The sequence below is a fragment of the Misgurnus anguillicaudatus genome, chromosome 24 (genome assembly GCF_027580225.2).
Source record: "Misgurnus anguillicaudatus chromosome 24, ASM2758022v2, whole genome shotgun sequence".
Taxonomy (NCBI): domain Eukaryota; kingdom Metazoa; phylum Chordata; class Actinopteri; order Cypriniformes; family Cobitidae; genus Misgurnus; species Misgurnus anguillicaudatus.
The window spans coordinates 34,745,032-34,762,377 of NC_073360.2; the positions used below are offsets into that span (position 1 = coordinate 34,745,032).

A 17,346-nucleotide genomic window follows, 5' to 3' on the forward strand; every position below is an offset into this window, starting at 1 on the left:
TTATAGCAATTTTAATTTTTTTTTACAATATAATTATAATTCGGATAAATTCACATATATTAATTTGTATTGTTTTGTACCATGCCCTTTCACCCTGTGACATTGGAGGCTTTTGCATTTGTAAAAATTATACGGATTTGTAAAATTCGCTCCGTTTAAGTCCTTTTAAAACAGTTACGAATTCCCATAAGATCAGGCTGGAATTTCCCATCTTCTCCTTTAAGATCCAGAAAAGATTTTGTCTTTTCACAGCCCAAAACAAGCTCTGAATGGAATGTCACTAAGGGCTTTTCGATGAGATTTTTTTACTTCATAGCCACGTCAACATCCTGGCATTGTATTAAATAACACGATGTTCGAATCCACAGGGTGCAGGGTTGCCTGAATCGGAACATTTTGAGGCGGCAGGGACGATTAGAGGCCATTGGCAGAGAGAGAAGGCTGTGAGATAGAATTCCATACAGCGGGAATGTTGCCAGAAAAGGTTTTTTCCCTCGGTTACATTTGGCCCTGTGTCCAGCTACATCAGCCACTGTTATTTTATGTGGAAGGATCTGGCAACAGGCGGCAGTCGCTGATCGTGTCAAGTTTGCCAGCAGCGGCATTAATAATTTACAGTAATAAATCTCTGCATGCAGCCTGCAGAGGACACATATAGATCACTTCTCAGTCCCAAATGTCTTCATTTGGCATTGATTGCCATTACATTTAGATGGTTTTGTTAATTAGATCATGACAAAAGAGTGATTCATTAACGTACTGAAGTTGGAGTTGTTTTTGTGAGATTGTGGCAAGGTTGCTATCTATGCATACTCTCGGCCTTGAATGTCAAAGTAAAATAAGAAGTACATTTTGTTACTTATAGAAGAAGAAAGGCGAATGTCTATCCAGTCTGCATTTCTCCACTCTGTTGAACCCTGGCGGACGTTAGATTGCTTTTATGGCTGTGTCACCTCAGGAACACATTGAAAGCAGTTGTGTGCAGTGAATTTAGAAAGTGCAGTTGAACATGGCAAAATGGGAGCAGTTAAATTTGACACTGGTTTTGCAAAGCCTTCAATTACCATTCAGAATTTTCAGGCACACGTCGTGTGGTGAATAAAATCATGCTTGTTAGGGTGAAAACATGGCGTTCCCTTTTCACCCTCTAACCGAACCCCCTTGTTGCAGGTGGAAAAGGTGGAAAGAAGAAGAAGACGAAAGCAAATGCAAAGCCCACCAAGATGAACGGCTCCAACTGGGCCAACGTTCCACTGCCTCCCCCTCCTATCCACCCTCTTCCAGGAACAGAGATGGACCACTACGCCACAGAACACCATGATGCAGGAGGGTGGGTTATAATTTGCATCTGGACTGACAGTCTATACTAAAAATTCAATATCCACATCTATAAATTCTTACGATGGTGAAGTGTGTAATTTTGGGCTTTGAAAATTCAACCCTGATGCACGCAGAGTAATTTCTAAAGTCTTCTCTAATACAGCTAATATCCTGCATAAATCCATTGAAGGCATTTAATAATGCCATAGAGAGTTAATCAAGCCACAGTACCACAAAATGATTCAATGATTATTGTTTATTATTCATAGACAAGATGTTTCTGCCAATGTGTAATAAAATATTCAGGTTGACAAAGCATACACGCTCAGCAACATTTAATGCACTTTCCCCTCTGACGGCACTGCACCCCAGTGAGATACCAGCGTCAGCCCATCTGTATAGTTAGAGCAAACATGAAGGTGGTAATACAAATTAAATCTCCTGCTCGAGAGGTGCGCTTGCCTTTCAACCCTGTTAATTTTCATCTCTGAAAGTCATCTGCCTTAATAGGCTCTCTGGCAAATGAGAAGTCTTCTGTGCTGTAAATCTCAGCACTGTCTTTAATGGCTTCAGATTAAAACTGTTATGTCCTACGGGATATGCACTGACAAATTCCTCTAATGAACACTGGCTTTATGACGTGTATTATATCAGCATGTATAAGCACAGTTTGGGGAAATAAAAAACGCAGCCACTCTGCTGGAACTGCCTTTATTGAAGAAAAATTATGGTTTTTTTACATTTTACCCTTTTTTGCTAAACTTGAGGGCTGTTGAGTAATTCTCAGGACTAACATATACAGTACCTAGTCTGAGGTGCCGCAAGGTTCCGTCATCTGTCCGTTTCAATTTAAGTTCATACCTCATCTGTTTCAGGTATGATAGCGATAGTTGGGGTCCACCATTACCGGTCCAGACATACCTACACCAGGGTTTAGAAGATGAGCTGGAGGAGGAAGAAGAACGGGTGCCCACTCCACCCATAAGAGGCGTGGCGTCCTCTCCTGCAACGGTGTCTTTTGGCAAACAGTCCACGGCCACCCTGAGCCCCTCCCCACATGAGGAAATACAACCTATGCTTCAGGCTCACCTTGATGAGCTAACCCGTGCCTACCAACTGGACATGGCCAAGCAGACTTGGTAAGATCTAAGTGAAGTGTCACTAAATAGTTATCTACTTGACTAAAAAGTGGAGTAGGAGAAAGTATTTAGACACTGATTTTAAGAGGTCTCAGTTGCCCAGTCTTCATTTTACAAGATACAGTTTCAGCTTACGGTGGAAATGCTTGCAAAATAAGTAAATGTAATTACATCTAAGGCCAGAGATTGCTTTAAAGTCATTTTAAGACCCCCATGCTAAGCTCAGGCTTTAACCTGTCACTGTTGTCAGTCTTAAAATGTCACTTTACTTCCATAATAGGTATGTTGTTCACAGTGCATTTTTGATGAATGTAAAAAGCCCATAATTATATCCTAATTCTAGCACACACCACATCAGAGCGGCAATTGCATCAGCGCGCACACACGCATATATAGACTCACAGTTGTGCTGTCATTGAACCAAGCTGTCTGCCTGGTGACAGCCCCAGCAAGACATGCCTACGGTGGTTGCCATTGTATCTCCTTCAGGCTGCAATTAACAGGTCATTGTGTTAGCATGCAAACCGTAGCGCCGCTGAATTAGCCAGATTGTCCCAATTCATTGGAGACATGACAAGGAATGTTCCAGGAAAACTGAATTTGCCTGACAGCCTGCACACCCTACGCATTTCTCTGTTGTCTTGACTTGTCGCTCGATGACAACCTTTGTCTTCTGTTAACGTCTATTGAAGCGCTCTCTTATGCAAAAAGCTTGGTTGACTGTGATGTTTGAAATTTTCTGTAGGCACATGCAGGGTGGGCCTTACCCCCCTCAGGCCCCCGCGCCACCCGTGGGCTACGTCTCCAGCACACTGGTGTCCGATATTGAAACCGACCTACCAGACGAAGATGATGATGAGGAGGAGGATGAAGGATACGAAATGTCGCCTCCAATCAGGGGTATGGAACACACGCCAGGCTCCAGCATGGACAACTTGGACAGCTCTGTAACGGGTAGGACTTTTGTTATTGTCGTAAAACAAAATCACAATGACGCTTAAACTATATGAGGTAGTCTAAAGACTAAAAGACCTCTTTACAACCTTTGAACTGTTCAATATGTTGAACACTTAGATGGCTAATGCAGACTGTGGTCTTTCAATGCATTAAATCTCAGCACCGCAGGGGCGGCCATTTTATTCTCTTTATATCTTTTCCATCATGCCCATAATCGAGTGTTTCTATCTCTGTAATTCATTTTAGAACTCAGCTTGAACCCAGTACAGACAGAAGAGAAAAAAATATTTCTAATTCTAAGAATAGAAAAATGCTATAGTAAGGTGTTTAAAATTGTTAATTATTATGCATTTTGGTCAGAGACATCAGAAGATACAATCTGCTCACATATTAAATTACAATACAAAACCATATGCTGCATAAAGATAATACAATATAACGCCAATATCTAATCTAAAATCACCATATATTTTTAGTCTAGTGGCACTTTCAGATTATACTGCTGATGTTTACATGAACAGCAGGTATGGTTTACTCACATGTGTCTGGCATGTGGTTGACTGGGGTAAAATACTGTTTTGCTCTGCTTAGCTGTAAATAGTATCTATATGCCTGTCTGTCTGTCTGTCTGTCTGTCTGTCTATGGAGAGAGATAAGTGAAGGCATTCACTTCAGCACAGCTCTTGGTTCATCTGCTCTCACATGTAGATTATGAATAAATCTCACGTTCACATGCCTCCATTTCGCCATTCAAGACAGGAGGCACCGTTTCCATTTTACAGCTTATTGAGAGGGTTTTATGGGCAATCTGTCACAGAGGACATGGGAAGGGTATGACATTGCAGGGTTAAAAACTCTTGAGTCCTCTGTTCTGTTTTTTTCCAAAATGTGAGGTAAACTGGACCGTGATCATCAGAGTCAGATATGTTTACATTATCGTTGTACTAGACTGTACAGTGCACTGTTTTCATGTCTGGATACAGCCCTCCAATATCTGAATTCATGCTCCTGTGATGGAGTTTCGTTACGTTAGGTTACTTTGCGTTGCGTTACTTTGAGTTGCATTCATTGTCGTTGTGTTACTTGCTGTTATGTTACGTTACTTTGCGTTACGTTACATTGCGTTGCGTTACTTTACATTACTCTGTTACGTTACTTTACATTACTTTACATTTACGTTACTCTACTTTACGTAATGTTACTTTGCTTTACGTTACTTTGCTTTACGTTACTTTGCTTTACGTTACTTTGTGTTATGTTACATGCTTTACTTTGCTTTACTTTGCTTTGCATTGCGTTACGTTACTTGGCGTTACGTTACTTAGCGTTACTTACGTTACTTGGAGTTGGTGTTACATTACGTTACTTTACGTTACGTTACTTTACATTACTCTACTTTACTTTACGTTACTCTATGGTACTTTGCTTTGCATTATGTTACGTTGCGTTACGTTAATTGCCTTTACATTACTTGGTGTTACGTTACTTTGCATAACATTACTTTACATTACTTTACTTTATGTTACTCTACAGTACTTTGCGTTGCGTTACTTTGCGTTGCGTTACTTTGCATTGCGTTATTTTGCATTGCATTTCTTTGCGTTACTCTACTTTACGTTACTCTGTGGTACTTTGCTTTGCGTTACGTTACTTTGCGTTACGTTAATTGCCTTTACATTACTTGGTGTTACGTTACTTTGCATTACATTACTTTACTTTGTTACTCTATGGTACTTTTTGTTGCGTTACTTTTTGTTGCGTTACTTTTTGTTGCGTTACTTTTTGTTGCGTTACTTTTTGTTGCGTTACTTTTTGTTGCATTACTTTTCGTTACTCTACTTTTCGTTACTCTACTTTTCGTTACTCTACTTTTCGTTTTCGTTACTCTACTTTGCGTTACTCTACTTTGCGTTTTCGTTACTCTACTTTGCGTTACTCTACTTTGCGTTACTCTACTTTGCGTTACTCTACTTTACTCTTCTCTACTTTGCATTACTCTACTTTGCGTTACTCTACTTTGCGTTACTCTACTTTACTCTTCTCTACTTTGCATTACTCTACTTTTCGTTACTTTACTTTACTCTACTCTACTTTTCGTTACTCTACTTTACTCTACTCTCCTTTGCGTTACTCTACTCTACTCTACTCTACTCTACTTTACTCTACTCTACTCTACTCTACTCAGCTGTACTGTACTGTACTGTACTGAACTTTACTTTACTTTACTTTACTTTGTTAGTTGGGTTGATTTGTTGGCAAAAAACAGCAACATTTCTGCTCAAAACTAGCCCAAAACTAGTCTAATCACATTTCGAGAGGGGGTTCTCTAGTAAAAATTCTGTTCTGGCGGTAAAATCTGCATTTTTGGCAGGGTTTGTCTGCTAAAATTCACATTCCCGGTACTACATGTCACATTATTAGGGTCAACTTGCGGACATGAAAAACAGCCTGCGGCAACGCAGTAGTCCAATTGACTTGGCAACCCCGTTTAGCCCCCAAAGCTACAGCTGCGGTAAGGAATCCAGCTAGACTGTGTCTGTCTGTGATGGTAACCGGAGAGGTAGAATTTACCTTTCAGCACTGCTCTTTTGACACCTTTGGACTCAGATAGCTGGAGAAACACAAAGCAAAGGCTGTTCAGTGTTGTTTGCGGACTCCTGTAGCACTCTTGACAGCTTCATTTCTCTGTTTTTCTCCAGCATAGGCCTTAGTTTTTATCCACAGTAGCAACAGCCTGACACCAAAGTATTATCACAATACTGCTGGTACTTTTCTATAGACAGGGAGAGACAAAGACAAGCACTTGAACTGAGAAGGACAATCATTCCTCTTGGACAGTTTAAAAGAGCATGACTTTTTAAAGGTGACCATATTTTATTTTATAGTGCTTAAGTATTTAATGCATTTTTTAAGTTTATTGGAGTTGTAATATGAACAGTGAGCTCACTGTCCAACTCCTGTCTGCTCCCATAAACCCTTGCACCGACTGCAAAGAGAGAGGTCACATGTCCTGCAGCGGGCATCTCTGCCCGTTTATCCAAGGGAATTATAACAATGTTTAATGATATGCAAATGAGGATATGGGCGCAGTATAAATCTACTTCAACAGCAGAAGGCCCGGGTTTAGTTTAATTGCATAATTCCAATGTTAATAATGATTTCAAATAAACCGATTTGGGAAACAAAATATTTCAAGCACTTGGATTGCCTTACAATGCAGTCCTTGTCTATAAAAACCATAAGGGATTATTGTATCCGCTCCATATTTATATAAGTTACAGTATTGTAGCTTCAGACATTTGCCTTTTGCTACTGCCAACTCCGAATTAAGGACAATTTGTGGAAAGTTCTCCGGGAAGAGGATACGGTTTGCGAATTTCTTTTGGCTGAAAAATTATTATTGTTTTGCAGCTGCCAGCATTATTATACTGCAAAGAATAAAAGCTCAGTGTTTTTGAGGATCTGGTTGTTAGAGGGGATATTGTCTCCGGTAAAGAGCAGGTATTCTGTAGGAGCTGTCCCATCTGATGTCAAGCTTCGTGCCTGCTTCTGTCTTCACAAGCACATCCAATTCATTATACACAGTCTTGTCTTTTTTCTCGGGAGACTTTTTTTTGTGAAAAAGTCATGTGCTGTTTCCGAGGAAATTAAAACTGGAGACTGCCTGAACGAGATTTTTCCTCTCGTCTGCACTTTTATTTTCTGTCTTCACTTTTAGACAAGTATAACAAACTAACTTTGTTGTTTAAAAACTTTTTTTGAGACTCTAAAAAGTGCCGGGTTGTTTTAACCCAGGGTTAGGTCACTATTGGACAGAACACACTGCTGGGTTAAAATGACACAACTGCTGGATTCTTTCAACGTATGGTTGAGTAACAATAACCCAGCAGTGTGTGCTGTCCAATGGTGACCCAACTCTGGTGTACCTTGTTATACTTTCTTTAATTTTAAATGTACAACGTGTATACTGTTAAACCAAACAGAATGACCAAATAATGACTGTCTAAACACAATAAGCCTATGAGAGTAGATACGTCTCCTCACAACTCTGAATCTGAAACAACATTACCCCTGCAACAGCGACTGTATCCTCCTCGACTTCAGATCATTAAACAATAGTCGCATCATCTCGCATCAACTTCCCCGAGGATGTTTGTGGCTCCTGCCATCAATCAAATGAATTCATGCCATGAATTTGACAAGTGCCAAAAAATCAAACGAGCGCAATGTTGCTTTGATCTCGCTGCGTGTTTCCATGCGAGATATCAGCTGCTTCACCCGAGGCCACGCGCAGGTGCACGCGCTCCGTTCCATCAGAGCAATCAGAAGAAAGTCAAGTCGCTGGTGATGTGTAGACGGGTGTCGTGACTTTTTACCGAAGATGTGAAGAGAAAATGTCTCGTGCATGCAGAGCTTAATTTAGAAAATCAAGAAATATTAATAATATTCCTTTATGTGTATGCATAGCCCAGTGGTACAAACTCAGAAAAAAGTACAAAAGTTGTCATTCTGAGGGTGCTTTTTAAAAAGGTCCTTTGAGGTACCAATATATTACACATTTTAGGTACAAAAAGGTGTATTTTTTGAAAAGGTACCATCCCGATGACAACTTTTGTACCTTTTTCCTGAGAGTGTAGAGCATTGCGTTAGCAGCACAAAAGGTCATGGGTTCGAACCCAGGGAACACACATACACACATCTTAATTTAAGAATTTTTAGATATTTTACTAAAAACAAGACAAAAATACTAAGAATTTTTTTTTCTTGAAAATAATTTTTGCAGTGTTGTGTTCCTTTCATTGCAAAAAATGTTTTTTTCAGAAAAAAATCTTAGTATTTTTGTATTGTTTTCAGTAAAAATATCTAAAAATTCTTAAATCAAGATATATTTTCTTGATGAGAAAAAACTTAAGAAAATAAGTCTAGTTTTAGACAAAAAATATGCAATTTAATTGAATTTGTGCTTAAAACAAGCCAATGGAGTGAGAATTCTTTTTCAAGATTTTTTTCTCACCCCATTGGCAGATATTTTTGCTTGTTTTAAGCACAAATTCACTTGAATTGTATATTTTTGGTCTAGAAGCTGGAATTATTATCTTAGTTCATTTTGCTCATCAAGAAAAGGCATCTTAATTTAAGAATTTTTAGATATTTCTACTGAAAAAAACAAAAATACTAAGTAAGGAAGTCATTTTTTGCAGTGAGCGCAATGCTTTAACAAATGAGCTAAAGAAACACTGTACAAACTGCAAAACATGACTTTCTTACTTAGTATTTTTGTGTTGTGTCTAGTGCAAATATCTAAAAATAGCAAAATCACCTAAGAAAATAATACATAACAACATACAGTTTGAGTGAATTTGTGCTTGAAACAAGCAGAAAAAATGCCAATGGGTTAAGAAAAAAATCTTTCTTAAACACTTACGAAAAAAATTGCTTACCCCATTGGCAGATTTTATTATTATTATTATTATTATTTTGCTTGTTTTAAGCACAAATTCAATTAAATTATATATGTTTTTTTCCAAAAACTAGACTTATTTTCTTAGGTCATTTTGCTTATCAAGAAAATTCCTCTTGATTTAAGAAAGTTCAGATATTTGTACTGAAAACAAGACAAAAATACTAAGTAAGAAAGTCATTTTTTGCAGTGAAACAGTTTCTTCATTGTTTATATCTTAATGAGTTTTTAATATTTGTGGTTAATGTCTTCTGAAGTCTGCCATTCATGATGTTTTGCTTTGGTTATTAATTTCCTAATAACTTTGAAGGTTTGTGATAATTATGAAGGTTGGCTCATCTCTTATCTGTTATAACTCACCTGGGTTTTTATAGCACAATAACATTCAACACGAGTGCACACAGCCAAACCTTAACTCCATAATTTGTGACCCTGGACCACAAAACCAGTCATAAGGGTCTAATTGAGATTGATACACCATCTATATATACATGTATACATTCGAAATGTATCATTTTTACAAATACAATGTTTTTTGGCTATTGCTACAAATACTCGTATGAGTATGTCATACAGGGTCACATTTATGTATTTGTGCATGACTTACAGTGCATTCATGCTATAGCTATATTTTTATCAGTATGTGTGTGTTTATTGGGATCAAACCCACTGCACTGCTAATCCAAAGCTCCATAAGTTGAGCAATGTACAGGACACTTATTTTGTCTATTTATTTAATAATCCAGTAAGTTTATTACATAAAGGCCTTATTAACCCGAATTTCAGAGTACCGCATTTCTCTGCATTCAATGTGTTAGCAAAACTGGTTAATGTAACGGCACCTGCGGCCGCTCCTCTTCAGGCTCCATGGTGAACGGTTGGGGTTCAGCTTCAGAAGACGATGACAGAAACTTCTCCAGCCGCAGGTCCAGTGCCGGCAGCTCCTCAGACGGTTCGCTATTTACCCACTGCAGCTTCGCTCAAGCCCTGGTGGCCGCTGCGGACAAGGCGGGGTACCGTCTGGACGGTACCAGCCTGACCAAGAGAGGTCCGTCTGGAAGAACTCAAGTCTTCGCTCTTAACAAAATAAAGCTTCTTTTCTTCTATGTCTTCGCGATTTCTTGCTTTTTATGTGATGAGGTTTTGAGTACAGCATGATGCAGATACTAACATCTTTTTGGGTTGCTTGATGGGTTTTGGCGACGGTTGTTATTACTTACTGGATTTCGATCTTGTGCTTTGAGCGTAATTATTTGATTTGTTCAATGTGAGCCGATTGGGTGCTCATGTTCTCCTTAGTTATGCCCTTCGGCTTTGACTTCATCTTTTCCTGCTCTATGATCTTGATCGTATGCAACGCCCACAAAATTCATGAAGTCGCTTACACAGTCTTGAACCATCTCAGGGTCATGTTTTCTCCAGCAGGCTGCATAATAGAAATGAAATGTATTGATTGATTCTTCTGCTTCTGAATGAAACTAACAAGCTATCCGCCCTTCTTCTGAACTCCCTATTCATGATCCATTTGTCATTTCTGTGAGTAACCTTATAGGCTACTTCATAATCGTGGTCCTCTCTGTCACTCCCACAGGTCTACATCACAGACATCGTCCTTCCAGCCCATTCTCCACAGATGGAAGCACGATGGGCACGCATAGCCTGGGCCACCAGCGGGCGCCCAGACCCACCCGGAAACACAAAGCCCCTGGCACAGCCCCAAACCGCCGTGACGCCAGCGCTGAAGGTGAGAACATATCATCTAGGTCCTTTGACCATGTTTACATTGACACTGTAGTGTTAATCTTTAAGTAGATCTATTGCATGTTTTATTGAATTAATATTGCGGTTGCTATTGGTTACGTAAGATAGATGGGGTCATAAGAACACAGTTTGCAAAACCTATTAAGGGCTAATTCAAAACCCATTAACATCACTCATCAATCAGGCTGAAATCAGTATTACCCTTTAAATGCTATTTACGTAGATGCAAAACACACCTCCTGCCAAGATGATGCATGCACAATGTACATAAATGTAAAAAGGTGCACCTTATATACGCATTTAATTCATACAGTATGACAACCATTTCTTGTTCCATCTCAGACCTGCCCCCACCTCCAGAGCCTCCACCCTGCCAGACAGCTCGTCTTCAGGGGGCGAGAAACGTCCCCAACCCTTCTGATCGCAAGGCGTCATCCTTAGAGAGGCAACCTATGATGGGCCTTGAGGACCGACAGACCCGAACATCACTGGAACGCCATCGGCAGGCTCAGGACAGACTGGGGTCCATAGAGAGGGGCGAGGAGAACAGGAGGGGGCATAAAAACGGTCATGTTTCAGGTGGGTCTATACATGCCATATATGGTTTTATATAAGTGTCTCTTATATGATTTTGGGGCAGATCAGCTCTTAATTTAGTCAAGCGGTCCTGTAAAATATGATCTTGCCATCATGGTCACCAGAGGCAGATGTTTGACAGCGCCAGCTGTGGACCCTTGGCATTCATTTACACTCCCTGCTGTAAGGAGGCCAAGCTGAAGCAAACAGATTGCCTTGTCTTCCTCTCTCAGCGAGCTCTTCCACGGCCAACGCGGCCTTCTCCAGAAACCCGCAGACAGGAGGCGCACTTATCTGCACAGATGTACCCTAATCGCTCCAGCCCTCATTTTTCACTGTATACACACACGGTGCAATGAAACAAGAGCTCCATCTGTGCCTGTCTGATCATTAGGATCCGCCATTCTGGCTTTTCGGCTCAAACGGCGCAGGCCGGATGCAGGGCACGATTGGGGAACCCTTCTGCTTGTGCTCTTCAACTTCAGTTTGGGGATTCATCTGAGCATATTGCTAACGAGTAAGGTTTGGTCAAAACTGGCGAGGGTCGGACACTTTGGTACCAGTCGGACACAAACCAATTATGGATATATTCCAAACTGGAAACCCTTTAGTTCAAAAACACCTGCTGACTTTGCCTACAAGACTTGGTATGGTTCGGATATATTTATATGTTACTTTTTTGTGCTATTTCAGAAGAGGCCATATTGCCATACAACAAACCGTCATTCCCATCACCTGGGGGTCACAGTTCGTCCGGGACAGCCTCATCGAAAGGGTCTACGGGTCCTCGTAAAGGAGAGGGGACGAGGGGTCAACACCAGCGCTCCAACGCAGAGCAGGCCGACAGCAGCTACATGGGGACCAATACGCAGTACTCTGGAGAATTATGTAAGGATTCATTGATTTATCAAGATTTTATTTTATTCATTCATACACTCGTATGAATGAATAATTTGTTGTCTTTATCTTTCACAGAGTGAGCCATTTTGATGGAAACAGACGAATGCCTTCATCTGTCCTGGATATGCTTCAATGAACTCGTAAAGCGTCAGACAGAAGAAAAGAAAAAAGAAAAAAATCTGAAAAATGACGAACTGTAAATGTGATGTAAAGATGGACGTGCAACCCGCAACATCCCTCACCTTCCCCCTTAAACTTTTCATTCACAGAAAATAAAAGAAAGTCGGAAAAGCGAAAATGCTATGGAAGGCCGTCTTCGGTGAACCTGCGAAAAGGAATCGAAATTCCTGTAAATATATATTCTTGAGGTGGGAGATTGAAAATGACATTATTGTTATTGCATCGCTATGCAAACCGAGTTGTGTTTCCGCGCTCTCCTCCCTCTCACGCCGTTTGTACGATAAGTGAATCGATGGGCTGTGGTGCCATAGAAATTACGTTGTCATCCGTCATTTGTTAATACTTCTCATGAATTAATTGTTGTCATTATAATAATTATTATTATAATTAATTATTTTCGTTTGCACTGCAATTTTGGTGATAAGCACAAAATCATAGCTCCTGCTGACATGAAGAATTGGAGGAAAGGAAATGTGAAGGGGAGTATCTGTACTGTAACTAGAGATTAAGAAAATATATAACCGTGTACAGAGATATATTAAGATATGCCTGCGTCCGTGCCGGTGTAAAGATTTCCTCTGAGATTACGGTGGAGGAACTAGACCCTCTCCATGCTGGAAATGGGCGAACTAGTCACAGATGGGTTGGGAAAACTGTTTGCAGGGACATTTGTAATGTAAACTGGATCTACTTTCAACTCTTCCCACTGCCCTTAGCATTTCTACCCTAGTAAAATTCTCGTTCACTTGGTCCGATTGGATTTTTTTTTTATCTGCACTGGACTACAGATACCAAACTTTTCTTCGTCCTCACTCTTTGTGGCTTGCTTTTGTTTTACATGTGGATAATTTCATTTTTATTCTGTCTGAGCAACACGGCTAATGTTTGGAGGTGAATCGATCAGTTTTTCGGTTTATACGTTTTTATTTCGATCTCCACTTTGAAAGCAAGCACTTGCAACGTGAGCAATTTAAAAGCCATATGAACAAAACTACAACGCCCCGGCCTTCCTGTAAGGTTTCTGCCTTCCTCTAGAGGTTTTGTAGGTGTTCGTTTGTCTCAGATCACGAGTGGAGAGTCAGGTACTTAATTTTACTTTCGTTGAGCACTTAATGGATCTTGTTGTTTTGGGGTTTTTATATTTCTGACAATGTCCCAAAGGTTTTGTTTATTCCCTGTGGTTCTTCTATTTTTCCTATGCATGGCGCCAAATTATTTGGCTCTGTAAACAATTGGTTATGATTCACTTTTGAATGAGTATCATGATTGTACCCCAGCTGTCACTGGGGTGGTACCCTTTCGAAACATATACAGCTTTGGACCTAAAGAGATCATATTAGCACCTCAGAGGTACATATTGGTACCAAATGTGTATATATACAGTATATTTGTACCTATAATGGTACATATTAGGACATTTTTATAGGGTAGTGCCCCAGTGACAGATCGGATACATATTTTGACTATTTATTTTGACAGTGTAGTGAGGCTTTAAGTCTCTAAAATTAATATAAAATTGGTCTTAAATATAGGATTACACAAATATGGCAGGATCGCCGCATGATCGCTAAGCCAACGTGGTTTTTCCACATCTTTAGTTTGCTGTAAAACATCCATCAGATCTTTGGAGAAATCTTCTTTAGTCCATCTACACAGACCAGACCACCATATACCGACCAGTAATACAATTTTACATATTTGAACCCGGACAACTAAACCAGTCATAAGTCGCACCCTTTATATTTGTAGCAATAGCCAACAATACATTGTATGGGTCAAAATTATCGATTTTTTTAAGAAAAAATCATTAGGATCATGTTCCATTAAGACATTTTGGACATTTCCTACCGTAAATATAGCCAAAATGTATTTATCATTTGTAATATGTGTCCCTAAGGACTTCATTTGGACAATTTTCTCGATATCCTCTGATTGCAGATTTTCTAATAGTTGTATCTTGCCAAATATTGTCCTATCCTTACAAACAATATACATGCGGAAAATAAGTATTTGACAGTATCAGCTTTTTTATCTGAAAGTGGGCTATTGACACAAAAGAGGGTACTGATAGGGGGCATCTCCTGGCTTTCTATGCCATTTTGCATCTTGTTCTCTTCATGTGTTCAATACTTATTTCCTGTGTCATTTCACTTTATTTATTATGACTCAACTTGTATACTTAAATGTTCTCATTTCTTTGTATGAATTCAATATTTGGCTTGATTCAAAATGTTGTGTCAATAGCCCACTTAGAAATCCCCTAACTGATAAAAATGGTAATGTGTCAAATACTTATTTTCCCGCTGTATCAATGGAAAACATATTTATTCAGATTTATACAAATTACAATTTAAAAAACAATTACCCTTATGACTGGTTTTGTAGTCCAGGGTCACATATATAAATATATGTGATGTACAAAGGCTGCTCAAAATTATTTCTTTACTCATGAGATATTGGTGAAACTGTTTGGTTGTTCTTTTCGTACTTTTTATTCGCAGATGAAAACCCTCCTGGTCTGAGCCGTTGTCGTCAAACATTCATGTCATTGTCCTAATATTCACATCATTTCAATGCTAATGTCCAGCTGTTTGGAATAATGAGGTGCGAACAAGTATCTCAGGTGATTTTACATCTGTGTGGGTGGTGTTGATGTGGGTGTATATAAATGTATATATTCATATGCATCCTCACGTAAAGAGAGTTCCTTTCATGTTCGCTATTGAAACGTTTTCCCACCCCTCGTACCTGATGGATCGCTACAGTATATGCTCTCTTCCTTTTTGGCCCCGTCGACAGTGGATGTCCATTTCTTCCTTTCATCTGAAACGTGCCGGTACACTAAATGTCCATAAGACAAGATGTCACTTACAGAACATACCAAAATTAATATTGATATTTCTAATGTCTAATGCATTTTAGTGTCTTTTTTAATACCTGTTTCTTTAAACATCACAGTGTTGTTGTTTTTTGTATTTATTAAGATAATAAAGGTATATTGTGAAAAATGCATAAAGGTTGTGGAAGACCAAATGCTTCTCCTTGACTTTATTTCATGCTGTGAATCGGCCAAGTTTAAGGATTTCTATGTACATGTTTATCAACAGAATAGCAACAAAAGTCAATCCTTTACAACAAGGCAGCACACACAGATAATGAACTATGAAACTTGTGAATTAAATCTCATCCCAGAATTCCCAATCGTTTTACATTCACATTCTGTATCTCTAAGAAGAAGAGTAGATAAAATATCCAGCACAATGTGCTCTGTTGCAATACATGCACATATTGGAAAATGTAGCGGGATATTTAGACATTACTTCATAGAAAATGCACATATCAGTTTTGGGCACCATACTGTTCAATTGCCTTTCAAAAATTTTGATAGTCGGCACATTTCGATGTGCTGTATGGGCATTTTACATAGATGAGGGCTTAGATCGCAATTAAAACAATTTGGAGATCTTGTTCTGTAATCACATTACTTGAAAACATGCCAAATAAGTCTCTTGTGAGCAAACATTATTATATGCATCATGAGGGAGTCAGAGTCTGTTATTAAACAACAAAAAGCAAAATAAATATCTAGTCATTGAGATAAAGGTGCTCGAGAGAAAATGTCTGCTGAATGTGATTAAAAAGATGACAAATTTGGACTAATTCACTATAAAAATTATGTGGTTATTTTGCTTTCAGGCATTCATCTACACTTTTATATTTAATATGAAAGACACTGTTATCCAACACGACTTGCAGTCCATTTAAGGTACGTGTACATGTATGTGTTTTACCTGAGGATCAAACCCATAACCTTTGTGCTGATTGCCATCTTTAAGGCATCTTACAAAAAAGGCAAACATCTGCTCTAGATTTCAATTCAAATTTAAAGACAGTTTCAGCAGTAACAACCAGTGGCGGCTCGTGACTGCTCATCCGATGGGTGCAAATTCAAAATATGTGTTTGTTGCGTCATGTGAACCATGTGCATCACGTGTTTTGTCAAAATATGTGCCTGCTGCATACGCGTCAACAGTGGTGTAGTGCAGAGTATACGCAGGTATACGGAGTATACCCACCTCTTTATTTGATGGCATGGGTTATACGTACTTCTACTGGGGGCAAACATTAAGAGTATACCCACTTCTACTGGGGGCATAAATTAAGAGTATACCCACTTCTCCAGACACCACTACACCACTGCGCATCAAAACCGTTTATGATAAAAGAGACGCTCACGTTCACAAAATACACGCAAGACACTCCCTTAACAGTAAACTTTGATTACGCATGAGATTATGCGAGTATCAACGCGAGTGTCTCTTTTGTCATAAACCCTTTGGGCGCGTCTGCAGCGGGCACTTGTTTTGACGAGACACGTGATGGACACAGGATCTCTCGACGCGCAGAACACATATTTTGAAATTACGAACCACACACATGACGGGCTACATGTTGTGACGAACTTCCCATCGAGCCCCCTTGAAAAAAGAAGTCACCGGCTGCCACAGGTAACAACATGAACAAACAACTTTCATGGAACAAACGTAACTTCCGGTAAACTTCCACAAAGAATCATTAAAAAAACAAATGGTGCTAAATAGCACTAAAAGTGGTTCTTGTCTCATAATCATAGAGGAAACATTTTAAGTGCCATATAGCACCGATGAAGTTCCTGTGTAGAACCATATGTGGTGCTATAGTGGTGCTATATGACCCCCGTATGGTATTCATAGGTGCAATATAGCACGAAAAATGGTTCCTCTATGATTACGAGCCAAGAACCACTTTTAGTGCCATTTAGCACCGTTTGTTTTTAGAGTGGTTAAAGCTAAATAAATAACAACTACCTTATTTTATACCACAGGCCTGTGGAATGCTTTATTCTGGTTGGTTGAAAATGTTCTATAGGGTTTGATTTAGGGCTGTCATAAGATTAATCGCGATTAATCGCATCCAAAATAAAAGTTTGTGTTTACATAACATATGTGTGTGTACTGTGTGTAAATATTATGTATATATAAATACACACACATTCAGGTATATATTTAAGAA

At 39.2% G+C, this 17,346-nt stretch overlaps 1 protein-coding gene across 11 annotated transcripts in view; it reads left to right on the forward strand.

Moving 5' to 3' along the window:
* The window catches only part of robo2 (roundabout, axon guidance receptor, homolog 2 (Drosophila)), a 630,465-nt gene extending 615,138 nt beyond the window's left edge, over window positions 1-15,327 (forward strand). For 10 of the 11 annotated variants that reach the window (XM_055197219.2, XM_055197223.2, XM_055197221.2 and 7 more), the window contains 8 exons: window positions 1,171-1,330; window positions 2,196-2,459; window positions 3,205-3,413; window positions 9,740-9,925; window positions 10,469-10,621; window positions 10,981-11,217; window positions 11,908-12,102; window positions 12,190-15,327. In XM_055197219.2, the coding sequence (XP_055053194.2) occupies window positions 1,171-1,330; window positions 2,196-2,459; window positions 3,205-3,413; window positions 9,740-9,925; window positions 10,469-10,621; window positions 10,981-11,217; window positions 11,908-12,102; window positions 12,190-12,191 (1,406 nt within the window). In that variant the 3' untranslated portion in view covers window positions 12,192-15,327. The remainder of the gene's footprint in view (window positions 1-1,170; window positions 1,331-2,195; window positions 2,460-3,204; window positions 3,414-9,739; window positions 9,926-10,468; window positions 10,622-10,980; window positions 11,218-11,907; window positions 12,103-12,189) is intronic. The other variant, XM_055197227.2, reaches the window with a different exon arrangement.
* The last annotated feature ends 2,019 nt before the right edge of the window (window positions 15,328-17,346 follow it).